This window comes from Mustelus asterias, chromosome 4 (assembly GCF_964213995.1).
Source record: "Mustelus asterias chromosome 4, sMusAst1.hap1.1, whole genome shotgun sequence".
NCBI classification, from domain to species: domain Eukaryota; kingdom Metazoa; phylum Chordata; class Chondrichthyes; order Carcharhiniformes; family Triakidae; genus Mustelus; species Mustelus asterias.
In genome coordinates, this window is record NC_135804.1 from 36,609,037 (window position 1) to 36,636,698 (window position 27,662).

Consider the following 27,662-nt stretch of genomic DNA (forward strand, 5'->3'; position numbering starts at 1 on the left):
TATTGCCTGTCTCTGCTTTTCGTTGAAATATTGACCAGACAGTAACATAAATTCCTTCTAGCGTGCAGAAGAAAGCCAGCAATAACTGATTTCAGTGTGTTAACCAATCTGTGTGCATAACTGTTGTAATAAGGAATTTCAATCAATAAAGTAATACAGATCAGATGCATTTTGTACAGTGACTCACTGATGTTTTATTTCCTGAAATAAATTACCACAAAACCCAATAGTTTTTAACTTCAGTATCATCATGATGATAACGCCAGGAGCCAATTTATTTTCACCTCTCAATGGCTGAAACATGAGATTATACAAGTCATTGCTTATTACAGTAGTGTATTCAAAAAATGCATTCAGCTTCATAAACCCATTTATATTTAAGAACATTTGAGTCAATCTTTCTCTGATCTAATCAAAGTATCTCTCTAGAAATTCTGGATGCAGATATGGGCTTCCTTTGCATATCTATGGCTTCATTTTGTTGCAGCAGCCAGCAAGGATGCGAAAATTGAATTCTGATTTTGTATCAGCACAGCTGGCTTGTCAAATTCCACAGCCTGAAAAAGAATAACCGAATATTGTAATTATCTTATCAGCAATCTCACAAATACAGACTAATGAAAATCAGTAGGTTGTATAGTCATGCTGCCAATAATAATGTCACAGCCAGAGTTGTGAATTTTTAGCATTGTAGCAAAGATGGACTTTGACTATCCAATGGGGAAGGGAAAACACAACTACCATCACATCATATTGCTATTCCTAGTTAGAAGTTAGTCTTATACCAACTAATATTTTATACTCTTTATATAAGTAGCTCCATCAGTATGTTCTAATGGCGATTCCATTTATATTGTGCCTTTTGCTACCTAAAGTAATAATGACTTGGATTTATACTCACTGTTGTAATGGAGATATAGGATGGAACAATTTTAAACTTTGCAAATGAGTTTTTTCCAATTCAATGTCAAAATGGTCTCTGTTAAATGGTCTCTGTTTAATGGTCTCTGTCTAATGGTCAAGTGATTAAACACAATGATACAGCAGCTTCAATTGTTCAGATGCTGGGTTGTGTGTTGGTACTGGCAGCAGAAACACACTGATAGTGTCCAAACGCATGTAGGGAATTTGTGCAATGTTCGGCGGGGCATTCGTTTACCTTTCCATTATCCATAACTAGAATTCTGTCACATTCCAGAACTGTGTTTATTCGATGTGCAATCGTCAGCATTGTGCAGTGTTTAAACACTTCCCTGATGGTCTGTTGGATCAATGAATCTGTTTCTGAATCAATGGATGCTGTAGCTTCATCTAAAACTATAATCTAATGGAGAAACCATACAGTAAATTAATCACAGAGAATTTCTTCGGAGACAATAATTCCATTTGTATAATACCTCTTCAATTACTCGAGAATTAACAGAAAATGTTACGATGCCAGTTAATGTTACCACTGGGCAGGAAGATCCCAAAATAGAACATGACTCAAAAGACAGTAACTTTTAATTTTTATTAGAAAATGTGGCTGAACAGGGTCACAGGACTGCCAATTAGCTTTAACAACAAAAGAAAATGATTAAACATGAAAGGTTTGATTACAATTCTTTCACTCCCACTTATCTTCACAAATGTACACAGACTTCAAGGATAAGACAGGTTATAAAATATTTATATTGCTATAATGGCCCAACACTTCCTGGCCACATTTGGGGAGTGTCCCAATAATAAACCTCGAGAGTCTAGGAACTTCACGTGTAAGAGTTTAGCCGGCAACTGCCTTGAAGTGCTAATTTCCCTTGAACAATTATGCTGGGCTGGGAGCCACCACTGGTTCTGCCAGCTTTACCTTGATAGTTACTCTGAAAGAGTTAGAAGGAAAAAAAATAACTTGTAACCCAGAGCAACTTTTTAAACAGACCCAGCCTCTCATGGGACACCCTTCACACATACGACCCCTCCACAGCGGATTCCCCCATACCACCCCCTTCCTTCCTGGCCCGGCCCGACCCGACCCAACACCTTGACTGGACCAGACCACACCTCCTCCAGAGCCCCCTCCCCCCTTGACGCAACCACCCCCCTCCTGGTTTGGCCCAACCTGATCCGACCAGCCCTTCCACTCACCTCCCCTCCCTCCCAGTCTCTCTTCCTCCCCTCCCTCCCAGTCTCTCGCCCTCCCCTCCCTCCCATTTTCTCGCCCCACCTCCCTTTACCTTTCACTCCATAAACTCTCTAAGCACAATAGAGACGCAGTTAAAATGAAACCAAAAATTCCCATATATGCAAACACCTTTGTTTAACATGAATCTAACTAGAGTTTTACCCTCATACAGAAACACTAATTCACACTCACTTAAATCTATACCTTGGGGTAAATGTTCTGGTCCCATCACCATGGGAATCATCATGGGCAGGACGAAAAATTTAATGGACCTTTTAAAAATCCGTTGACCTGGGGCAGGAATTCTCGGTCTCAGGGCAAGCGTGGCCTGAAGATTCCACCCCTCATTTCTAACATCCAACAAAGTGAAGCTGGATCACTAAAAACTACATCTGCAGCCTGACAAGAATGAGTTATTTTGATGTAGAAACACTGTTGTAATATAGGCAAACAGCGCAGTTAGCTATCCAGGTTGTACATGGTGTGGAAGAAAAATTAAAGATCACAATGTTTATAGAAAATTGGAATTAGTATGATAACTGTTCACATTTTATCTGTTCAATATACCTATCTGTCCACCGATTTTTGCAACAAGTTACAAGAACTTGGTTTCAACACTTGAAAACACCCAATTTGTTTAGTTTAATTTTACAAATTAGTTTATTTACATAATAACAGTGACCTTAATTCAATAAGTACAGTAGAAAGGCCGTTTAGATCCAAAATGTTAACTGTTTCTCTCCACAGATGTTGTCAGACCTGCTGAGTTTATCCAACATTTCCTGTTTATATTTCAACAAGTGCTTCATTTGACATGAGGAAGCAGTTTTGACGTTCGTAATAAGACTTTCAGAGTAGAATATCCTTTTTCAGTTGTTTTTGTTTTATCTTTACAGGGTTCAAACCATCTGCACTGCATGTGCTGGTGCTTTGATTTATTTATTGTTCTGGATCAGATACCAATAACTTCAAATCAATGCCCTCAGAAAAATGCAACTTCTAGATTAAGGTCTGACAGCATCTGTGATGAGATATTAGAACCAACATTTTGAGTTTGGATGATAGGCTTGAAACGTTGGCTCTCTTCTCTCCATGGATGCTGTCAGACCTGCTGAGATTTTCCAGCATTTTCTGTTTTCGTTTCAGATTCCAGCATCTGCAGTAATTTGCTTTTATTCCAGATTAATGTAACTGATCTGGTTTCTGTAACTGTCCATTTTAAGATATTTTTGAGAACATCTGTTTAGTCCTTTAACACATTTCACCCTTTCGTTAAAACCTAACTTCAAGCTTCTTTTTCTTACCTTTGAATTTCTCAGAAGCGCTCTTGCCATGCAAAGCAGCTGACGTTCTCCAACAGAAAAATTTTCCCCGTTTTCAACCACTTCTGACTCCAGTTTCTTTGGAAGCTTTGAAATCTTCAAAATAGAATCATTTTTTCACAATGAACAGATAACAGTTGGTTTGCTTCTTCCATAAAAGTGTGAAAACAATCTTTACTCAGTCTGTGTACATGAGAATGTAACCAATGCCTTTAGAGTCATGGAAACAGGCCCGTCGATCCAACTTGTCCATGGGATTTGGGATTTTTTAAAATCCCAAAGCTAGTCCCAATTGACCGCATTTGGCCCACATCCCTCTATACCCATCTTACCCATGTAACTAAGTGCTTTTTAAAAAACAAAATTGTACCCGCCTCTACTACTACCTCTGACAACCTGTTCCAGACACTCACCACCCTCTGTGTGAAAAAATTGCCCCTCTGGACACTTTTGTATCTCTCCCCTCTCACCTTAAACCTATGTCCTCTAGTTTTAGACTCCCCTACCTTTGGGAAAAGATATTGACTATCTAGCTGATCTGTGCCCCTCATTATTTTATAGACCTCTATAAGATCACCCCTCAGCCTTCTACACTCCAGAGAAAAAAGTCCCAGTCTATCCAGTCTCTCCTTATAACTCAAACCATCAAGTCCCAGTGGCACCTAGTAAATCTTTTCTGCATTCTTTCTTGTTTAATAATATCCTTTCTATAATAGGGTGGCCAGAACTGTACATAGTATTCCAAGTATGGCCTTACCAATGTCTTGCACAACTTCAACAAGACGTCCCAACTCCTGTTTTCAAGTTCTGACCAATGAAACCAAGCATGCTGAATGCCTTCTTCACCACTTTGTCCACTTATGACTCCACTTTCAAGGAGCTATGAACTTTTACCCCTAGATCTCTTTGTTCTGTAACTCTCCCCAGCGCCCTACCATTAACTGAGTAAGTCCTGGTTCAATCTACCAAAATGCATCACCTCACATTTATCTAAATTAAACTCCATCTGCCATTTGTCAGCCCACTGACCCAATTGATCAAGATCACGTAGCAACCAAGATAACCTTCTTCATTGTCCACGATGCCACCAATCTTGGTGACGTCTGCAAATTTACTAACCATGCCTCCTATATTCTCATCCAAATCATTAATATAAATGACAAATAACAGTGGACCCAGCACTGATCCCTGAGGCACACCACTGGCCACAGGCCTCCAGTTTGAAAAACAACCCTCTACAACCACCTTCTGGCTTCTGTCAACAAGCCAATTTTGTATCCATTTAGCTACCTCACCCTGGATCCCGTGAGATTTAACCTTATGCAACAACCTACCATGCGGCACCTTGTCAATTGTTGATTATTAGAATTTTGGTGATCTAGATGGTAGAATAAAAGTTTTATAATCTTAGGGCTGAATTTTCACAGCACTTTTTTTATTGATTAGTGTCACAAGTAGGCTTACATTAACACTACAATGAAGTTACTGGGAAAATCCCCTAGTCGCCACACTCCAGCACCTGTTTGGCTACACTGAGGGAGAATTTAGCATGGCCAATGCACCTAACCAGCACGTCTTTCGGACTGTGGAAAGAAACCGGAGTACCTGGAGGAAACCCATGCAGATACAGCGAGAATGTGCAGACTCCCCACAGTCAGTGACCCAAGCTGGGAATCGAACCTGGGTCCCGGGTGCTGTGCCACTGTGCTGCCCATCTTTGGGATTGGGCTGGGAGCTAGGAGAGCCAACTGTATGGCAGAGGAAATTGTCAGGAAGGGAGCGCTGCCGTGGCATATTGTGGGGAGTAGGCCGGCGGGGGGCGGGGGGGGGGGGGGGGGGTGGAGCAAGTTTGACATGCTCTGCCCATCAGGTATTAATCCACCTAAGTGGTCAAATAAGGGTCATTTCTCTCCTCACACGACCATTTTTCACAAACCAGGAAGGCTCACCACTACTTGGGAAGACCATCGAGTAAACTCCGCAGACTTCCACTGGGTTCTGGGGGGTGGTTGGAGGGTGGATAATAGAGCCCTCCTTCGTGGGCAATCCGCAAACCACGATTGGTTCCCCTTATCACCCTCCCCCATGGCAACAGTGCTTTTGTGCACAGCCCTGAGGGGGTGTCTTCATTGACTGACAGCAGCAAAATGCTGGTCTTCAAAAAGCAATTCAGCCCTTTGTGTTATATATTTATATATTTCATAATTGTTATTTATAAAGTGGGGCCCAACTAATATATAGATGGACAGAAATGCAACTTGCACGCTGTTAATGCTTTGTTGACTTGGCCTTATTGGTAATTTTTCTGTATGATAATGGCACACTCCTGGAGTTGTGTTGACCAAAGTTAATTGATTTTAGGCTGAGTGCTGGGAGTTACTCAGTTTTGAGACATCTATTGAGTTCTCTTGCAGTTTGGTCTAAAATCAATGCATTCCTTCGAAGGAGGTATTATTCTTTCAGGGCTTATTCTTTCTGAAGGACAAGCACTTATTTTGGTACAAAGAAAGCAAATTTAAGGGATAGCAAAGTGAGTATTTCATCAGAAAGTGAATTTAAAGCATAATCCTGGGCAAACTGCTCTGATTGTCACCAGATTATAAAATAACATCTGACACACTATTTGAACTGAAGTTAATAGTGGAGGAAATATTGGCTAAGACCCAAAAGTGAGCTCTGGGAATGTGAAATTTATGCTGCCTGCTCATTGCAGTGTGCAGCTAGCATTAAGTGCCCTGTAGAATGACTGTTTTCTGACCAGGCAATAAAGACTCAGATGAGTTGAAGCTAACCTGAACTACTTAAAGCAAACATGCAGCTTTTCAAGGAGAGGCGTATTTTGACTCAAGGACGTGATTCATCACACATATAGAATCATAGAATCCCTACAGTGCAGAAGGAGGCCATTCAGCCCATCTACCCTGCACCGACAACAATCTCCACCCAGGTCTTATCCCCGTAACCCCACCTATTTACCCTACTAATCTCCCTGACACTAAGGGGCAATTTAGCATGGCCAATCCACCTAACTTACACATCTTTGGACTGTGGGAGGAAACCGGAGCACCTGGAAGAAACGCACGTAGACACAGGGAGAACGTGCAAACTCCACACAGACAGTGACCCAAGGCCAGAATTGAACCCAGGTCCCTGACGCTGTGAGGCAGCAGTGCTAACCAAAATGGCTTTGACCTATAAAGCCACAAAAGTAGCACAACATAGTGGACATCAAGCTTCTCCAGTACAGTACTGGAGGCCTTGGTGTAGGAGATCAACATAAGGAGAGAGGTACTCTGTCCACAGATGTCCAGAAGGCTCTCCAGACAAACCCAGATCACTCAAACATACAGATTACTGTATGGGCAGTGCAGCCCTAAGGACATGGGTACCATACCAAAAGAAGTTCAATGACTTCACAAGGTATCAAGGTCAGTCAATGTATCTTCAACATTCCAACAGCTGTGCCATAAACCTCAGTAAGAAGTTTAACAACACCAGGTTAAAGTCCAACAGGTTTATTTGGTAGCAAAAGCCACACAAGCTTTCGGAGCTCTTAGCCCCTTCTTCAGGTGAGTGGGAATTCTGTTCACAAACAGAGCTTATAAAGACACAGACTCAATTTACATGAATAATGGTTGGAATGCGAATACTTACAACTAATCATGTCTTTAAGAAACAAAACAATGTGAGTGGAGAGAGCATCAAGACAGGCTAAAAAGATGTGTATTGTCTCCAGACAAGACAGCCAGTGAAACTCTGCAGGTCCACGCAACTGTGGGAGTTACAAATAGTGTGACATGAACCCAATATCCCGGTTGAGGCCGTCCTCGTGTGTGCGGAACTTGGCTATCAGTTTCTGCTCAGCGACCCTGCGCTGTCGTGTGTCGCGAAGGCCGCCTTGGAGAACGCTTACCCGAATATCGGAGGCCGAATGCCCGTGACCGCTGAAGTGCTCCCCAACAGGAAGAGAACAGTCTTGCCTGGTGATTGTCGAGCGGTGTTCATTCATCTGTTGTCGCAGCGTCTGCATAGTTTCCCCAATGTACCATGCCTCGGGACAAGAAAGGATGTCCCGAGGCATGGTACATTGGGGAAACTATGCAGACGCTGCGACAACGGATGAATGAACACCGCTCGACAATCACCAGGCAAGACTGTTCTCTTCCTGTTGGGGAGCACTTCAGCGGTCACGGGCATTCGGCCTCTGATATTCGGGTAAGCGTTCTCCAAGGCGGCCTTCGCGACACACGACAGCGCAGGGTCGCTGAGCAGAAACTGATAGCCAAGTTCCGCACACACGAGGACGGCCTCAACCGGGATATTGGGTTCATGTCACACTATTTGTAACTCCCACAGTTGCGTGGACCTGCAGAGTTTCACTGGCTGTCTTGTCTGGAGACAATACACATCTTTTTAGCCTGTCTTGATGCTCTCTCCACTCACGTTGTTTTGTTTCTTAAAGACTTGATTAGTTGTAAGTATTCGCATTCCAACCATTATTCATGTAAATTGAGTCTGTGTCTTTATAAGCTCTGTTTGTGAACAGAATTCCCATTCACCTGAAGAAGGGGCTAAGAGCTCCGAAAGCTTGTGTGGCTTTTGCTACCAAATAAACCTGTTGGACTTTAACCTGGTGTTGTTAAACTTCTTACTGTGTTTACCCCAGTCCAACGCCGGCATCTCCACACCATAAACCTCACCCACTGCTTACGGCACCACATCCTCATCTCTCACTCAACAATTTCCATCAGTCACATCTTATAGCTAACATTCAGAGCTTCCTCTCTTCACACACACATACCATTGCAGCCCACTTGATTGGCACCCCATCCACCACCAATATACTGCAGAACCTTACCAAGGCCCCTTCAACAGCATGTTCCAAACCCACCTAGAAGGACAAGCATGGAACCTTACCACCTGGAAGTACGCCTCCAAGCCACTCATCATCCTGGCTTGGAACTGTACTGTCTATGCTATATTTGGAACTTCAATGTTACATGGTCAAAATCCTGGAAATCCCCTCCCAGCAGCAAGGTGGGTATATTGACACAATATGGACTGCAGCAGTTCAAGTAGATGGTTCACCACCATCTTCTTAAGGGTAATTAGGGATGGGAAATAAATGCTGGCTGAGCCAGTGATGCCCATATCCTGTGTAAGAATTAACAAAGAAAGACCTCGCATCTCTATCTCCCCAGTTGCATATACTGTCCAACCATGTCAGGCAAATCAACTGAAGGGGTTGTAGATACTCACTGACACTTTCCGCTCTCCTGCAGTACAGCCAAAACCAGCATCTGCTAACTAACTAGGCTAGGCATAGCTGTGTGTCCTCATCTCAATAGAGGAGTTAGTGTTGGCCATCACTGGGGCGGCATGGCTGAATTTCTGGTCAAAGGTGGGCCAAAAGTATCAAAGAAGATGGTATGCTCTTACTTAATCCTCCCTCTCTCATTGCATTTCCCTCCCAGCAGACAACCTCTTCTGTGTTCCAAGTTGCAAATGGACTAAGCTTGTACCTCATGCTATCCCCCTTCCCCTTTCCACAAGCCCACCGTTGTGCCTTTCTCCTTTCAGTGGCGCGGGCAGGTGAATTGCAAGAGGAAGAATAGAGTGAAGATAATGAGACACCATCACTTGAGGCCATCAGCTCTATACTAAAATTGTGTCGACTTTAAAGGGTAACTTAGAGGTGAAATGGTGAGCCATTGAACACAAGTAATCTGCAGCCAGGGAAAACAACTGCACAGGTATCAGCTCACCAGAGAGTGAGATTGCACACACATTCTGCTGCAGATGCTCAGATGAGGACTTTGATGTCGTGGAGTACAGGGAAATGCTGGTGGGTTTGCACACCACAAATGCTTGGTGCATTGACGTGACTGCCAGAAAATCACTGTCAAGGAACATGGAAGAGGCTGGCACCAACTTGGCAGATGGCTTTGTGTAGAACTTGGAGCCCATCCTTTCCAGTATAAAAGTACATATTCAATTGTGCAAAGTTGAGAGTGGATAGTTACTGGAGCATTCAGGTTGATAAAGTCACCACAAGAGTCAAATTGGTATTACACATCACCACCTCCCTAGTTTGTAGATTTCTGGCACATGTTCTTAAAGAACGCATTCAAATCCTTAATGAAATGGTGCTTGGTATGGCCCAGAGCAGAAGTGTGCATGTACAGTGCGAACCCCATTTTACACCCAAAGCACACAATCAAGCTGAATTATTTGGTCAGTGTACCGGATCTGCTAGCTAAAACATGGCTGAGCACATTATCTGGAATTGTTGCTGAAATAATCTATAAAACAATAACTGCTGTGATTATGGAAAACAGTTTTTGTGCCGCTAAACATTACAACATTAGATTGTTGTGAAAAGTGTAAAGCAAGTAATTATCTATTGTCAACAAAAGACCACAGGAGTTTCATCACCTGATTTATTAATATTAATGAGCATAGTGTTTTTGTCTTTGAATTGTTTTAAGCATACCATATCTTTCATTCGAGTCCTTTCGAGAGCTTCCCAAATTGCATCCTCTTTGTAATTCCCAAAAGGGTCTAAGTTGTACCTTTGGAAAAGTACAGAATTCAATCCATTGGAGATCAATTCAAGTCAATATTTGTATAAAAGACTATGGAATTGAAGTAAGGTGCTATTATTTTAAAGAAGGCAGTTGCTAGGTTATCAGGAGCTAAAGACTACAGAATTGTAAACAAAATAGTGCAAGGTTTAAAGTAAAACATTCATACAAAACAATTTGACAGAATATGGGCCATGCTATTGATTACTCATCCTGTCACTTCAACCAATGAGATACATTATCTAGCTCTGTGAGGGGACACTATCAGGTTTCGTATAAAGCCAGTAGATAATATTGTTGAAATACCTGCAATTTTTCAAATTTATTCAGTGTTCTCTGATTATAATTACCTATTTATGAATTTGAATCGTGACAATAATGTATGAATATTATAACATTTCTAGTTACGTTACTAAAGGGGAAGGAGATGAATGACACAGCAATCCGAACCTAGTTGTTTAATGCTTCCACTTGGGATTATGTGGTGGTTACTACTTTGATGCTGAAACATTCCTCTGACAAATAAAATCCTGAAGCCCTATAATGATGCAAATGAGTCACATATAACTTCATGTGAATTGTCCACTGAAAAAGTAGCAAGTTTCATTATTAGTAACTATTTTTGTTGATTAGATTATGGCTGCAGGACAACCGCTTTCTTGACGAATGGTACTTTTTGACTTTCCCTGTTATTTCTACTTTCTTGTTCTTAAATTGTACTGTGTGCACCGCAATAGCAGGTACGTTGGTAGCAGCTCACATGAAGGTACCAAATGTAAGTCATAAATTTTGCTATAGGATGGGATGAGAACAAGAATCCTGCACTCCAATTGCTTGTGCTCTTCAGAGTGGCTGGTTCTAAGTGGCATGGCTAGAAACTTGGGAATGTGTGTCTGCACATTCCAGGGAAATGCAGTGCATAGGAAAGGCTCCAAAAGAGGAAACGTGGAGCAAATTGAAAATAAAACAATATTCTATCATGCCATTAAAATCTGCTAATAATTGTGAAATATATGAAGAGTTCCTACCTCACTGTACCAACAAACAGAACTGGGTCCTGTGGAATGACTGAAAGTTTACTCCGCAGATCTTCCAAAGCAATAGTGCAAACATCGACGTTGTCAATCAGGATGGTCCCTGTGACCGGTTCAACTAGTCTGAACAATGCAACACCCAGTGATGACTTGCCTGCAACAGGAAACTGCCAATATTTTAGAAGTTTGTTTACATGTTATTGAGGTGATACGAATGTGGGCTCCATTTTTTCATCCACACGCTACCCCTTAGTGATATCATCTGAAAATGCAACATTACTTTCTACAGGTTCCCATATCCATGCCTCACTATCTCTGTACTTTTCTAGGCCACCATCTATCTGCCTGCTCACATCCTACCCTCTGTAAACTTGCGGTCATCCAAATCTTTGCTGTTTATATTATAACTCATTTCAAATCACCCACAGACCTGTGCTCGCCAATCTACACTGCCTCCTGGTCAAGCAGATCCTCGACTTTAAATCCCTTGCTTTCATAACCACATGGTTTTGTCCCTCTCTACCTCTGGAATCTCCATCTGAGATATCTGCGCTCATTTCATTCTGGCCTCTTGAGCATCCCTGATTTTAATTGCTCCACCATTTGGTAGCTGTGCCCTCAGCTGCCGAAGCCTGGGTATCTCTCCCTAAACTTTCCAGCCACTCTTCCTCTCTTTCCTCCTTTATGACATTCCTTCAAACCCCTCTATTTTGTCAGTGGCTCTAATATCTCCTCTATGGCTCCGTGTCAATCTTTGCTTGCTAACGGTCCTGTGAAATAGCTCAGGATATTTTACTACATTAAAGATGCTATTGAAATGCTAGTTTTTGTTCCTGTAAACCAAGATTTCAGGAATACCATAATAGGAAGAAAGAAAGAACTCAGATTTATGTAGTGTCCTTCACAACCCCACAGCATCCCAAATGCTTTTCCGCCAATTAAGTACTTCCGGAGTGCATTCACTGTTATAATATCGGAAGTGTAGCAATCAGTATGCTCACGACAAGGTTTCACACATAGTAATGTGATAATGACCAGATGTTTCCTTTTAGAGACATGAGGGATAAATATTGACCAGACATTGGGATAACTTTCCCATGCCTCTATGAAATAAAGCTACGGAATCTTCAACAGCCATTTGAGAAGGCAAATTTTTAAACTGTACCTTTCCGAATTGGAACTGACAGTGATTAGTTCATCTGAACTTTTATTCTAGGAATCTTCTTTAATCTCATGCTTCTGTTGTAGAGCTCATGATGGATATGGGTGATAGAATTGGAGCAATCTATGCTTGCTGTAAATATACTCCAAACTGAAAGCACGGGACAACAAAATTATACCTTCAGTTAATTAACACAGATATACGGGATGCCCAAGGCATAACACACTCCACCAAGTAGACAAAGCCAAGTCATTTTAATTATCTATAAACCCCTGAAATCAATCAGAGTTTGCACATTTTAGGATTCACATCGGTGATTGGGCTCTCTTTCCTTTTAAAAAACTGTTTTGGATTTGTAAGAATGAGAGTTTTGGCAAGCCAGAGACACGGTCGCTAGGAGCTAGATATCTCTGCTCTGAAAATATTCAGGCAGATTCAACTCGGAAAAGGGGATGGGTAAAAGTGTTACATTCCATTACAGCATGAAAACATAAGAATAATGGAAGGAATGCTGTAAATCTCTTTGAGTACAGCTAAGCAATAGGAACCGAAATGTTACTCTAATTGGAATATATTACAGAGTCCTGAACAGTGTAAAGAAAAATGGGACACACATGTGACAATAAATGAGAGAAAAACTGCAGGCATATCAGGATAATAATAGAAAATTTTAACCAAAATCTAACTTTCAATAATTAGCGTAATGATATGGAGTGGGGCTTTTACAACATGTTCAAAGCTGTATTCTGGATCAAGATGGACAAGTAATGAAGCAGTGCTGGATCTTATTCCAGTAAAGAAAATGGGCCATCTAAGCAAAGTAAACACATGGGAACCAGTGACTATAATATAATTATTCACTACTGTTTCCCACATAAACTCTGACTAAACAAGGCAGTTATTCTGCTATCTCATTTTTGATATATTCTATTGTCGTAACCACGAGTAGTTTTTTAAATGTTACCTGAGCCAGTTCTTCCGACAATTCCAATTTTCTCCTGAGCTTGTATATTTAAATGCAGTCCTTTGAGGACTATTGGAGTGTTTTCTCTGTATTTCATATGATAATTCTCAAATGTTATTGCACCACGATCAGGCCATTCCTTGGAAACAGTTGCATTTTTAACATGAAATGGGGCTTCTGAAGCAGACATCTGATGGAAATATATAATTGTAAATGAAGGTGAAACAAAAGTACTTCAGTCAATTGGGGTTCAGAACGTATGTGTGTCTTTTACTGCTCACCAGTATATATTCCATTATCCGTTCTACAGATGTGAATCTGGCTTCTGTTTCAGTTCCCATTCTTATGCACAATTGTAATAGTCCTGTCAGCTATAAGCAATGAACATTTTGAATTCAATACTGTGTGTATATTAAAATGGCTTATAACAGTAAGCGACAGCTAATGAGGAATAATCAAGGAACAAAGGCACTTTACAGCCTTCTGGACTCAGCACTGCGCTCACCAATTTCAGACCACATTCTCTGCATAATTTATGTTTACGTTTTCTTTGCAGGTTTCAGTTTTACTCTTGTCTTTTCTCTTGTTTTTGTTGTACATTATTCTGCCATTCCCACCTCCTCTAGACAGACCTTTTTGTTCAAAAGTAGAAAATGCTGGAAAATCTCAGCAGATCTGACAATATCTGTGCAGAGAGAATAGAGCCAACGTTTTGAGTCAGGATGACCCTTCGACAGAGTTCATTTGCTTATCCCACTGCCACTCCTATTGGTCTTGTACCAACAATCCTTTTGTCATCTATTCAGTTCTGTCTTCTATCCTATCACGGACCTTTTCTTTTGTTCTCATTCCACTCTCCTCCATTTCACTTGTTTGAAACCTGTCACACTTTCCCAATGAAGTATCGTTGACCTGAAATGTTGGCCGGGATTTTCACTTGCTTGTAGGAAGTGGTTTGAAAATTGCATTGCTGGGGTGAGACGTAGCATATTACAATTTCCGGAAAGCAATGCAGTTTTCAAAGGGGCTGTGGGAGTTGAGAATGGGGAACCAGTTCACCTTCAATTAATGTCCATAGAGTACCTTGAGGAATCTGTTAACAAGTCAGAAAGGACAAGAAAGGAGTTTTACAAGGTAGAAATCGCCAACCTCAAACTGTCTGTTGTACCTTAATAAACAGCTGCCGGGATCAAAATGAGCAGAAGTTATGGTGAATAATTTTGGAAGCTGGGGTAGTCTTCTTACAGAACATGTGCTTTACCATCCTTTTTTTTATTCATTCATGGGACATGGGCGTCGCTGGCTGGCCAGTACTTATTGCCTATCCCTAATTGCCCTTGGAGGACAGTTGAGATTCAGCCACATTGCTGTGGCTCTGGAGTCACATGTTGGCCAGACCAGGTAAGGACAGTAGATTTCCTTCCCTAAAGGACATTAGAGAACCAGATTGGTTTTTCTGGCGAATCGACAATGGTTTCATGGTCATCAGTAGATTCTTAATTCCAGATATTTTTTATTGAATTCAAATTCCACTATTTGCCGTGGTGGGATTCGAACCCGGGTCCCCAAAACGTTAATTGAGTTTCTGGATTAATACTCTCATAATCCTCCTCCAATGATTTTCTGTCATTATTTTGCCCTTATTCAGAATTTTAAGTATTAGTGGAGGCCAAATGTAGCCCCAACATGGAATCCAAGACCGGGATCTTCCACCCCAACCCACCACCAGAATCTTCTGGTCCGCCGAAAGTCAATGGAATTTTGGCTAGCCTGCCGGACTGCTGTGCCAGACCCTACCACAGCCTGAACCTCCAAAACTGAACGCAGAACATTTGGCAGATTGGCACTCTTTCCAAGGACAAGCAGGCTTCGGAACTTCTCACAGTCAAGAGGAGGCAGGTACTGAACAGGAAGCTTACGAGCTTATTTCTTTTGAACGATTAAAGGGCCAGAACAGAAGGCAATCTATTTGGAGAATGCATCTTTATCATCATGTTCGCCGTGGCATACAGTATTTTAAATATGAGGCCTTTATAGTGCAATTTACAGTACACAATAATGCACAGATTGCACGAACTAGTATGATTCATTAAATTTAGCACCTATGTGATCAGAATATTCATCTTGTTTGTGTCCATATTTAGGAACAGTATGAATGTCTTGAATGCAAAACTCACATTGACTTTGCAAACTGACGCACAGAAGCATTTTTGACCAAATGGAAAAACTAAAATGAGGTTGCTATTTTGCTGTTTTTTCTGGAAATCTAGCAAAGGAAGAATAGTTTTATTATTGCCAACTCTCACAAATTAATTGTTTAAGTTGCAAACAGAACTTAGATATTGCGCTCAAAACCTTTTGAGAACAATGGGATAGTTGTGCAGATGGTGCACTATTTAATTGCAGGAAATATGTCTGTTTTGGAGGAAATATATCAGTTTTGGTAAAATTAGTCTAGTTTCTTAAATCTAGACATAGGTAAAAAAAGAGAGATAACTTGAACTTACATGGTACCTTTCATAAGCTCAGTATGTTCCCTACATTACAACCCTTTAAGAGTACCTTACAGCTATGTCAAGAAATTAAGCAATCCAATCCAGTCTCTAGACCCCTCATAACCTTTGGGGCCAACCTTTTTTCAAGGTCTTCAGCTAGTGTCATTTACCACTGACTGCAAAATGCAGTCTAATGTTATGTTACAATAACATCCATTCAGTAAGTTAAATATGGAATATGAAAAGTATATCTAATTCTGTTGATCAATCAAGTGAAACAATTTAACTCAATTGAAGAGTCCCAGAGTCACAGGACTATCTTTTTTTTAATTCATTCGTGGGACATGGACGTCGCTGACCAGCCAGTATTTATTGCCCATCCCTAGTTATCCAAGGGTAATTAAGAGTCAACCACATTGCTGTGGCTCTGGAGTCATTTGTAGGCAAGACCAGGTAAGGACGGCAGATTTCCCTCCATAAAGGACATTAGTGAACCAGATGGGCTTTTCCAACAATCGACAATGGTTTGGGGTCATCAGTAGATCCTTAATTCCAGATATTTTTCATTGAATTCAAATTCCACCATCTGCCGTGGTGGGATTTGAATCAAAGTCCCTAGAACATTCGCTGAGTTTCTGGATTAATAATCTAGCGATAATACCACTAGGCCATCGCCTCCCCCCTTATCTGATTAGAACCTCACCAGTCACTCTGCCTGCTCTTTTTATTTTGGGCATTCTTCCTTATTTGGCTGCATGCAACCAATTATAAATTTATAAATATAGCAGTTATAAATTTAAGATTTTTACTGGTCTAGCCTTCCTCCCCTTTTTTACGAATGGGGTATGATTTTTAGTAATTAATTCTCCCAGAACAATATTTAACGTGGACTGTTTGTAGTATGGCATGGATTTAAAAAGAAAATCTCCTCATATAATTCAGGTGGTATCTTTATTTTCAATCTTATCTTGTTGACAGAAATATCTTTTTCACTGAGTAAAAAAATCTCAAATGTATAGAAGTTGATTTTTAACGTAATTCTATTGCATCTGTGTTATCTCCGAAACCCATGTGCTCTACTTCAGGAGATCAATTAGGATAAACAAAAAGAGAAAAAAATGGAATTAGTTTCCTCACCTGAACAACATATGACAAAGCAAGACCCTTACTTGATGCAGGAATTGAGTCAGGACTCAGGATGACAAAGAGAGCCAGAGTAAAAGTCAAGAGAACTGAGAGCGAATCAATTCTCACAGCGAGCCACCGCATGGAACAGGTAAACAGTAGAAAATGGCCAGAATTTTTATCACTTAAGTCTTTAAATCTGTAAAAAGAATAAAGCACACCTTCTTTGACAATTTAAGATTGGAAAACAGTGTCATGGCTGTAGAAAATTGATCATCTTCACAATGGTGAGCGTGATATCATTGAAATAAAAAGCTTCACTTACTGCTCAATAAAATCGTCTGTTTTATTATAGGCATGAATTGTGCTCATGCCTTGAACAGTTGAGGCAACATGAGAGAACCAGGGTGATCTGCTAACATTTTCTATTCTCTTCAGTTCTCGAACGTCTTTTTGAAAAGTTCTGCATTGAAATCAACATTTAAGATTTATTTTGTTTATAGGTTCTCTCCCTGGCTCTAAATGACTTTCATTTGCTTCATTATTCCCCACAATAAGAACCAAAAGGACATATAGATCTGTTCTGTCAATGGAACCAAATGGTAGACATTGGTTGGAATAATTCTAGGAGTGGGAATTTGTGCACTTTCAGAGCATGGCTTGAAAGATTACAACAGCGGGTGCTTAGCAACCTGAAGATGTCACCCAGGTGGCAAGTGCATCTCATACCATTCATTGGAACCATCCTCATCCATAAGCTGCCAGGTGTTAAGCACATTCTTGCTTTCCTCAAGCCATGTGTGGTGAATCAGCCAATAACCGTAAATAAAAATCGGATTATCTTCCTCCTATTTGGAGACCTTTGATTAGACACAAATACTGAAGCATACTTGACTGCCGAATCATGTGTGTTATTTGAAAGGGAACATGGAGTACAAAACTCAAAGACTGGCACAATCTCAAACTAATCTGCAGTCGCCCTTTTGGACTTAGTTTGGCTCAGATCACATTTCTAAATGGCGTATCTTGGCTCAGCGCCTCATCATCAGGATTTCACTGAACTGTGGGGAAAGCTGCAGCCTAGCTCAGCGTGAATGTCAACTAGTTTGCTGAGTTCTTACAGCTAAAGTTTGTGGTCGACATAAAACTTGGCAAAGTGGTAGTGATGAGTATTGTTCAGGATGACAAAGGCAGGATGGTGAAATGGGCAGAAGCATAACAGATGAAATCCAATGAGGAATAGTTGGAAGTCATGCACTAATGTGGAAAGAAAGCAGACCATTTGCAACACAATTCTGAATAAGCCAAGAGACCTTGGTGCCCATATATACAACCGTAAATATTGCAGGCAGGCTGATAAAGTGATTATAATAACACATGGGTTACTTGGGTTTATAAGTAAAGGAATTGAATGGGAAAGCTTAGGGGTCATGCCAGACATTTTTAAATTTTTGCTTAGCCCTCAGTATGTGGCCAATTCTGGGCACCACACTTCAGGAAATATGTAAAGGCCTTAAAAGGGTTTACAGAGGAGATTTAGGATGAGTTGGGACTGTCCTCTTTGTGACAGAGAAGGCTAGAGGGAAACACAATAGAGATTTTCAAGGATTTGAGAGGTTTTGGTAGAGAAGGTAGAGAAAAAGTTATTTCGCCTGGTGAGTCGGTCAATAACTAGAGGCCACAGGGCGGGGGGGGGGGGGGGGGGGGGGGGTGGGGGGCAATTGAGGCCCTTCAGAGGTTTGGACGTCATAGGATGTTCCCTGGGCATTTCCACCTTGGCCATCGGGCAGTGCCAAGGGGAGGGGGGCGGGTCTAATGGGGGCCTGATGGAGTTGGAGCCTCTGGGGGTGATTGGCAGGGGTGAAGTTCCCACCTTCAAAGAGTCGGCATAGGCAAAATCCATTAAATGGCCTCATTCTGTGCTGTCAGCTTCTAAGATTCTATCTTCATTTTATTTTAAAATTATGTCAAAAAACACGGGCGATTTTCCCATCTCACTGCGCTGCTTTTGCAGTGCAGAGAGCCGGGAGACTCAAGCAGAGGCTGTTTCGCAGACTCCACGCTGGGCGCCACAGCTTCTGCGATTCTCTGAGTGAGTGTTGGATTTCCGGCGCCATCAGCTCTGCAGTGGAAATTGATGTGGAGCTGAATAATTTATGTAAATACTATTTTGAATGCAATTTAAAGGTTATTAGCGGGCCCGGGACTGAAATCTCTGGGCCCACTAGCCTCTCTCCCCCTCCCTGCCAGGAGTGTTTCACTCCAGCGGGGTTTTGAATGGCTCCCTATTTGTGGGGTGCTGGCGGCTCGACCCCGCTGCAGAGAAGAGGGGGCAATTAAGGCCCTCCAGAGGTTCGGATGCGAGGGGATGTTCCCTGGGCATTGCCACCTTGGCCACCGGGCAGTGCCAAGGGGGAGGGGGGGCCTAATGGGGGCAGGACCTGATGGAGTTGGAGCCTCTGGGGGTGATTGGCAGGGGTGAGGTTCCCACTGCCACTTTGTATTTGGGCTGGGTGACAGAGAGAGGGAGGCCAGCAATCGGGGCTGGTCATTAGGGTCAGCCTTCTGGGGCGGGGGGGGTCAGGGTGCGGAGGGCATGGTCGGGGTTGTGGGGTGGGGGTTTCGGCACTGTGGAGGGGGGTGGGTTGGGGCTGCAGATGGGGGGGCAGAGTGGGGCTGCGGAGGGTGTGGAGGGGAGATTGAGGTGGACTGGGGGTGCGTGAGGGGGTCGAGGCTGGTCTGGACATGTTCGGGGAGGGGGCCATGGGAGGGGTTGCACAGCCAGTGATGTGGGGGTCACGGGGCTGGCCAGTGATCAAGTGATCTCGGCGCTGATAGATCGGCACATTCACAGTGGCCTGCTCAGCGCTATGCTGCCGGCCTCTCCAGCGGGAATAGGCTCCACCCCTGATTTTTAGAGTGATACACACGAGTTCACTCTGCAGTGCACAGAGTGTGGGAGATTCATTTTGAAACTCCCACTGAAAAAAACAGCGTGATTTACTCCAGTTTTTCTGTGAATTTGACACTTAGAATTATTTTGGGAGAATCCCACCCGTATATTTAGTCGTCTTGTATAATTTAGGAAAAGGGGGACAGAACAATTTGGTAAATAACTGAGGAACTCCATACTGGGCTGTTTGTTGTAAATCAACATTCCCTGAATCTGATTACAATATCCAGTAACAATCTGTTTCTGTTGATCATTACAAGCACGGTCCAAAGAAAGTCCCACCTTATCAATTTGCACTTAGAAAATTAGGAAAACTTACAAGATAACCTTGCACTGCAGACCCATCAGTACAGTTTTTAGTGCATTGGTTTATTTTAATGCACTGATGACTTAAAAGAACCCAGAGGAATTTGATGTAAAAATATATTAATCAGAAAGCTAAAAATATCCCACAAAGGAATTTCAATGTCTTCATATCCCTCAAGTCTGAATGTTAAAAATTAAAGTATTAACAGGGCTAGGGATTTTTGGAAGCATATAAGTGGGTGACTGAGAGGCCGAATGCATTGAGGTAGACCTCCATTAACAGTTAAACCACTGATAAAATTAGAATATTGTTGATTCTGATTGTAATTTGTGCATATTTATCAAGAGGTTTCTCTGGCTGAAATTCTTCATCTAGTTGAAGTTGTCTCAATTTTAGATTTAGTAAGAAGGCATATCTCAAAAATACAGCAGTTATTTCCTTGAAATCCTACACTGAGGAACGCTGGTATGAATTATTTTAGCAGATATCAGGCCTGTTTCTCAGCTGACTTGCTGAGAGTTGCACTTTAGGCTGTTCTTTATGTGCAGAGTATCATTGAATCATTTTGTGCATGGCTGTCATTAAGGTGTCAAAGCTTACTTAAGTACAGAGAAGTGTCGCTTCTTGGATTTTTGTTTAGTTGGGAATGTGCCAGTGTTCCTAAGAGTTAATTTTAAATGTCTTCTGGAGAAAAGGAGTAGTCCCACTATTTTGGTAACCGGTAACAGTTACATGTACAGAAGGTGGTTTTCCGACAGTCATCAATTTATTATATATTATGTAAAGTAAGGACAGAGAAAGCTGAATGAATTCAGAAGCTCTGCCAGCTTCTGTGGAGTGAGAAACAGAGTTACATTTCAATACGATATGACTCTTCTTCAGAACTGAAGAGGGTTAGGTATGTGACGGATTGTATAGTTGGAGAGGGGGGAGGAGGAGGTGCAGCAGAACAGAAGATTAGGGATAGGTCAGAGATAAGAAGTGATTCAGTTCTGTAGAAGAGTGATGTGGACTCGAAATGTTAATACTGTTCCTCTCTCCATAGATGCTGCCTGACCTGTTGTGTTTATCCGGCATTTTCTGCTTTTATTTCAGATTTCCAGCATGCGCCCTTTTTTTTTTTGCTTTTATTTGAATGAATCAATTTATTATCTTAATTTTCATTGGCCATATTTTCTAGTTGTTCACGTCGGTGGGATCTTCTAGTTCCCACTGACAGTGCACCCCTGCTGCAGGTTTCCTGACGGCATGCGCTGGGGTCAATGAGAAACCTATTGAGGTGGGACCAGGTGATCCTACTGCTGGCAAACAGCACGCCACCTCCACAATGCCACGGGGAGGCCAGAGAATCCAGCCCAATGTATGAACTTTTAATTTAGATGTTTTAAAACATTTTTTGTAGGAGTACTTTTTTTCCAGGACTAAACGTGCTGAGTCAGGGATCAGTGCTTCGGTGGCTGGCCGGTCCTCATGCTGTATAACTGGCTTGTGCTGTGTCATTGGGTGGGATGAATGCAGCATCGCTCTGAGGGGCAGCTTCATCATTTGTGGAACTGCTTCCATTCCCTCTCTGCTGGTTGCTCCCTCAGCTCATCAAGTGATTTGCATGGGAGAAGACTGCTGGGCAGCAAGGAGGTCACTCAAGTGCTCTATTATGGCTACGTCTATCCTAATTCCAGCATAGTGAACCAGACAAAACCGACTGCTGTACATTGAAGGTCGGAATGGTGTCATGGGATCTTTTATGTTCACCTGGGAGTGCAGATTAATCTTAATTTAATGCTTCATCCAAAGGAGCACTGATGACAATGCAGCACCCCTTCAATACTGTGTTAAAATGCCAACCTAGATTACGTGCTCCATTCTTTGGTCTCCATTTGACTCAGGTGAGTGCATGTGATTACTGAGCCAAGGCTAATGCCGGGTTATAAAGTCATCATAATGAGCTGGCATAACAAAAATCACAAGCAATTGTCCCTGATTAAAAATGTGTACAATTAAATACAGTTTCTCTAGCACTTCCACAGGACCAAATAATTCATGACTTAATAGAGGTGCTCAGATACTTTCAGCAGAAGGTGACTAATAGTGATATAAAAACAGAAAAATTCTAGAAATATACAGCAGACAAGGCTGCCAGTTCCTGAAAGAAGAAAAAATGAGTTAAAATTTCAAATGTAGGATCTTTATCCAAATATTTAAAAGGGTCGATTTTCCAAGCAAGTATTCAAGATGTTGACCTTTCTTTTCAAATTTTGATGAGCCAACGGTGTATTTCCAGCATTTGCAGCTTTTATTTTAATCTTTTAAGTCTCGATAAACATTAGCCATGTGTAGCCTCAATTTGTCATTTAAATCTTCCAAATGTGATCTTGAATTTTAAATTTGCCATCTGGAATTTTTTACATGTTGATCCCAGTGGGGAATATTTCATGATTTTATGATCTTAGCACAGAGCTTCACTTCTGAAGACTGTATGCTGGGAATTCTAACATGAAACTGAATTCAATCTCCAATACATTAGCAAAAATCCCCAAATGCTTTGAAATAGAAATAGGATTGAATTCATGCAAAACGGTAAATAAACATACCCTTTTGCTTCCATATTGCGTTACTAACGGCATTAAAGAAAAACATAACAAACATAAAACTAACCTGAAAATGAGAGCAAGAAATATCATTATAATAGCCACCGGAATGAGAAGATATGGAAACACTGCAGTCACGGTTGCTAATATGAACAATGCTATCAATATCTGTTGAAGAAAATTCTCAGCATGGAAAGGTAGCCTCACGTCTATTTCATCCATGTCCTTGGAAAAACGGTTAATTATCCTTCCAATTGGGGTGATGTCAAAGAACTTCATTGGACAGTGTATAATCTTTTTTAAAAGAAGAAGAAAACAAATGTAATTTCCAAATTAAGTGGTTATGACTCAAGTGAATATAAAATAAGGCTCATGTTGGTCATTTTTAACAACTCTTGCAAGATTATTGGTTGTGCGTTATAAATAGGTTCTGACTGTCCATTCACCAGGACTACTCATGTAAGTGATCGATGTACATGTAAGAACCAGTCATTTCTCAGATATCCTTGCTGCCTAGTTAAAACTGGGCAGAAAATGCAAGCATGGACTGGGTTGTTGTTTCACCCAGCGGCTCAGGAATTTCAAGGTCCCAGCATTTGGCAGTTGACATCCAACGCAACCTTTGACACCCAGGCCAGTTATAGCCAGGGTGTGTGCTTGTTGTCCCTTGGAGGATGGCTTGTGGGCTCCCAAGGTTGGAATGCTGGTAGCAAAGCTTCCAGCACTGATATTGGCAGCCCCGCCATCAGAGGTGGATTCTGACTATGCAGGTGGGAAAGAGAGAGAGAGAGAGATGAAAGTGCTCTGGGCCCACTCCTTGGTGCTTGAACCCTCAAGACATCAATCACATTCCTATCCACATGGAGAGTCCATGTCTGCAACAGCAAGGTGCCGATGGTGGGCTCCGCTGATCTCCTCCTGCGTTTCCCTGGGAGCGCAGTGGAAGGTAGCTCAGGTAGGGACCCTGGTGCCTTCTTTATGAAATGTGTCAGAAACCTGTGTGCTGGAGAAGTGAAGCCACTGCTGAGGAGTAATGGGTTGTCACACAGCACCTCAGGTCTCAAGGGGGTAGGGACTTGTGAGTTTAAAAATCCAATCCATATGGATGTGGCCAGACTGAGCAGCTGTGGGACTGAGTAAGAAGAGTGAGATCCTTAATGGGACCTTGAGTGATTGACTGAACAAAGAATTCCTCTATATATCATGGGCTGACTGGAAAAACACTGATTCAGTTGATACTGGTTGATGTGATCGTTCACTTTACTCTTCTTGGCTGGCGACCCTCCTTCACCAAGTCTGCAGCTGTGACTGAGAGGCATGAGAGGGTTTATGCTTGGGCCACTGTCAGTCTTGAAAGAGCAAAATCCCAACTGAAACTGATAACCCCAGTGAGCAGGAGAAGTTCATGGAGGTGTGCCAACAGTTGTGGGTCATTGACTGAACCATGGGTAACCTGAGGTCAGCCCCTTGCCACTGGCATGAACACCCCTACCCCCAGATGCTTTGCAAGAACCCCTGTACATCTCGGTACAACTTCATAGTGGCGACTTACCATCTTGCTCCCCTTCAATGCCCCTGTATGACTTCCGCTTGAAGGGACAGGAGCATCCTGTGAGGCTGTTGAATTGGCCTCCAAGCCCGCGAATAAGATGCTAATGAGGCTATTTAAATATTTATGGGTTTCCGCCTGTTCTGATTGGGACACAACTGGGGCCGGTGTGGTGGACTGGGAGTGTCAGAACGTGTTCGGCGACCGGTGCAAAACCCATTTTTCAGCCAACGTTCGACTCTCTGGTCCATCCTGATTTTCACCATGAGCTAGCCGGCCCAGAAATCCCCCCCCCCCTCATTTAAAACATTAGCATCCAATTCATGGTCCCCACAACAGAGGCAAACAAGATCCAAGCTGACAAGATAAGGCATTGGCTGAAATTCTCCCGTCATGCCCGCCATGGGAATCAAGCAGACGAGACAGAAAATTTGGCGGACCAGTCAAAGGTCCATTAAGCTCGGGTTCAAATTTCTGGTCTTGGGACGTGCATGGCTGAGAATCCCACCCAATCTTGGGCTTGACCTTGAGGATGCCAAGCTTCACATTTTCTTTAAATTTTCATATTTGCTTGTTAAGTGTCAAGCCTCCAGGTGAGAAACGTATTCAACAAGCTGAGGGGGTATAGCTCAGTGGTAGAGCATTTGACTGCAGATCAAGAGGCCCTCGGTTCAAATCCGAGTGCCCCCTTTCTTAATGAGGTAACTAAGTGTGTTGATGAAGGTAGGGCAGTTGATGTCATATACATGGATTTTAGTAAGGCCTTTGATAAGGTCCCCCATGGTCGGCTTATGATGAAACTGAGGAGGTGTGGGATAGAGGGAAAGTTGGCCGATTGGATAGGTAACTGGCTGTCTGATCGAAGACAGAGGGTGGTGGTCAATGGAAAATTTTCGGATTGGAGGCAGGTTGCTAGCGGAGTGCCGTAGGGATCAGTGCTTGGTCCTCTGCTCTTTGTGATTTTTATTAATGACTTAGAGGAGGGGGCTGAAGGGTGGATCAGTAAATTTGCTGATGACACCAAGATTGGTGGAGTAGTGGATGAGGTGGAGGGATGTTGTAGGCTGCAAAGAGACATAGATAGGATGCAAAGCTGGGCTGAAAAATGGCAAATGGAGTTTAACCCTGATAAATGTGAGGTGATTCATTTTGGTGGGACTAATTTAAATGTGGATTACAGGGTCAAAGGTAGGGTTCAGAAGACTGTGGAGGAACAGAGAGATCTTGGGGTTCATATCCACAGATCTCTAAAGGTTGCCACTCAAGTGGATAGAGCTGTGAAGAAGGCCTATAGTGTGTTAGCTTTTATTAACAGGGGGTTGGAGTTTAAGAGACGTGGGGTTATGCTGCAACTGTACAGGACCTTGGTGAGACCACATTTGGAATATTGTGTGCAGTTCTGGTCACCTCACTATAAGAAGGATGTGGAAGCGCTGGAAAGAGTGCAGAGGAGATTTACCAGGATGCTGCCTGGTTTGGAGGGTAGGTCTTATGAGGAAAGGTTGAGGGAGCTAGGGCTGTTCTCTCTGGAGTGGAGGAGGCTGAGGGGAGACTTAATAGAGGTTTATAAAATGATGAAGGGGATAGATAGAGTGAACGTTCAAAGACTATTTCCTCGGGTGGATGGAGCTATTACAAGGGGGCATAACTATAGGGTTCGTGGTGGGAGATATAGGAAGGATATCAGAGGTAGGTTCTTTAGGCAGAGAGTGGTTGGGGTGTGGAATGGACTGCCTGCAGTGATAGTGGAGTCAGACACTTTAGGAACATTTAAGCGGTTATTGGATAGGCACATGGAGCACACCAGGATGATAGGGAGTGGGATAGCTTGATCTTGGTTTCAGATAAAGCTCGGCACAACATCGTGGGCCGAAGGACCTGTTCTGTGCTGTACTGTTCTATGTTCTATGTTCTAACACTCAAATGAATTATAAATCTGAGTTCAAGTGAGACATTAAAAATAATTTATACATTGTCAGTTACAAAATTATAGTGGGAACAACATGCAACGAAGAATTAAAAACACAAAATGTTAAGCAATGAAATGCAATAACTTGCTGCCCTTGTAGATAGCTTCATTAAATGTGAGAACAAAGCTGTTATTTGAATTATTTTTGCCTTTGTCCCAAATAATTAGTAAAAGATGATCTACAACTTGTTTTAATGTGTTTCTTAAGACAATGAAGACCAAGAGGTTGGATTAATATGGATACTCATTAATCAACATATTGTATAATGGACAATGCAATAAACAAATTATTGCATTTATCATCTGTTTATTAATATTCAAATTGTCCCAGGCACTTGGCCAGTAGAATGGAGAAATTCACTTATAAGAGAAAAGAGTTTCCAAAAAAAATAGATCCTGAGAGATGACATGTAATATTTTCTAACTCTGTGGCCTTGTGATAAATGAAATAAGATCTTAAAAATGCTCTGACACTGTGATAGATCCCAAGCTAAGAGCAACAGAGCATTGACTATTCTCTTCTCACTGTCTGTCACTGCAGATTCCCAACATATAGTGGATTAGTTTATCTAGAACAGTGACTTTTAACACTTGAGCACTACCCTCAGCACATCCATCTGCAAACCCAAGTAGCAAGACATGTCGACAGGTTTGCTGTGGTATTCCTACCCTCCAATACAGTAGAGAGTGACTTGAACTCATCCTGCAAAAGGAAGAGAAATTAAGTGGGCTCTTTGAATAAATTTGTAGCTTCATTTGTTTTGCACACCTGCAGATGAGGAGTAACTGATCCTTCCCTGAATCCACTTATTACTGGAGAAATTGCTGATAGTTTGCCCCATTACATCCTGCCTGGGTTCATGCTTGTTAACATTTATACCTTGGATGTAATGTGATTAACTCAGTGCTTTTGTGAGAAGAGAGAATGTAGCGATGCTAGAGGAAGGTATGGAATAATGCAGAGAGCTAACTCTGGAAAAGGAACAGTGATTATATTGCAGACCCTGATGGCATGAACCTTAGTTGAAGAATTAGGTCACTTATCTAGCTTGGGTGATCATTAAACTTCCACCATGTTTGATAAGATAATTGAAGATAGTCATTTTTGATCTCTTGATCGAATAATATCTGACAGTCTGGGTAACTTCGGCAAAATCACTAATTAGGCTTATTAAGAAACTAAATTAGCTGAAATAAGAGCTTTCAAATACATTGTGCCTTAAATGTGTGAAATGTCCCATAGTACTTGGCAGGTGCATTATTTAAAAGAATTTGACATCAAGCCACCTGTGGAAATATTAGGATAAATAACCAAAAGCTTTGTCAAAGAGGTATGGTTTCAGAAGCATCTAAAAGAATGAGAGGGGGTTGGAAAGGTTCAGAAAGGGAATTCCAGGGCTAAGGACCTAGGCAACAGAAGGCTCCAATGGCGGACCAATTAAAATCCGA

The 27,662-nt window shown here is 42.0% G+C and overlaps 1 protein-coding gene and 1 non-coding gene across 8 annotated transcripts in view; one reads left to right on the forward strand and one right to left on the reverse strand.

The window, feature by feature from the left end:
* Window positions 1-243: 243 nt before the first annotated feature.
* The window catches only part of abcc12 (ATP-binding cassette, sub-family C (CFTR/MRP), member 12), a 131,334-nt gene continuing 103,915 nt past the window's right edge, over window positions 244-27,662 (reverse strand). For 6 of the 7 annotated variants that reach the window (XM_078210840.1, XM_078210844.1, XM_078210843.1 and 3 more), the window contains 10 exons: window positions 22,763-22,989; window positions 17,173-17,310; window positions 16,860-17,046; window positions 13,509-13,598; window positions 13,228-13,417; window positions 11,096-11,255; window positions 9,977-10,055; window positions 3,466-3,579; window positions 1,160-1,324; window positions 244-557 (listed from right to left, as the gene is read on the reverse strand). In XM_078210840.1, the coding sequence (XP_078066966.1) occupies window positions 474-557; window positions 1,160-1,324; window positions 3,466-3,579; window positions 9,977-10,055; window positions 11,096-11,255; window positions 13,228-13,417; window positions 13,509-13,598; window positions 16,860-17,046; window positions 17,173-17,310; window positions 22,763-22,989 (1,434 nt within the window). In that variant the 3' untranslated portion in view covers window positions 244-473. The remainder of the gene's footprint in view (window positions 558-1,159; window positions 1,325-3,465; window positions 3,580-9,976; window positions 10,056-11,095; window positions 11,256-13,227; window positions 13,418-13,508; window positions 13,599-16,859; window positions 17,047-17,172; window positions 17,311-22,762; window positions 22,990-27,662) is intronic. The other variant, XM_078210842.1, reaches the window with a different exon arrangement.
* trnac-gca (transfer RNA cysteine (anticodon GCA)) lies at window positions 24,863-24,934 on the forward strand. The gene has a single exon. It is a non-coding gene; the product is annotated as a tRNA-Cys (tRNA).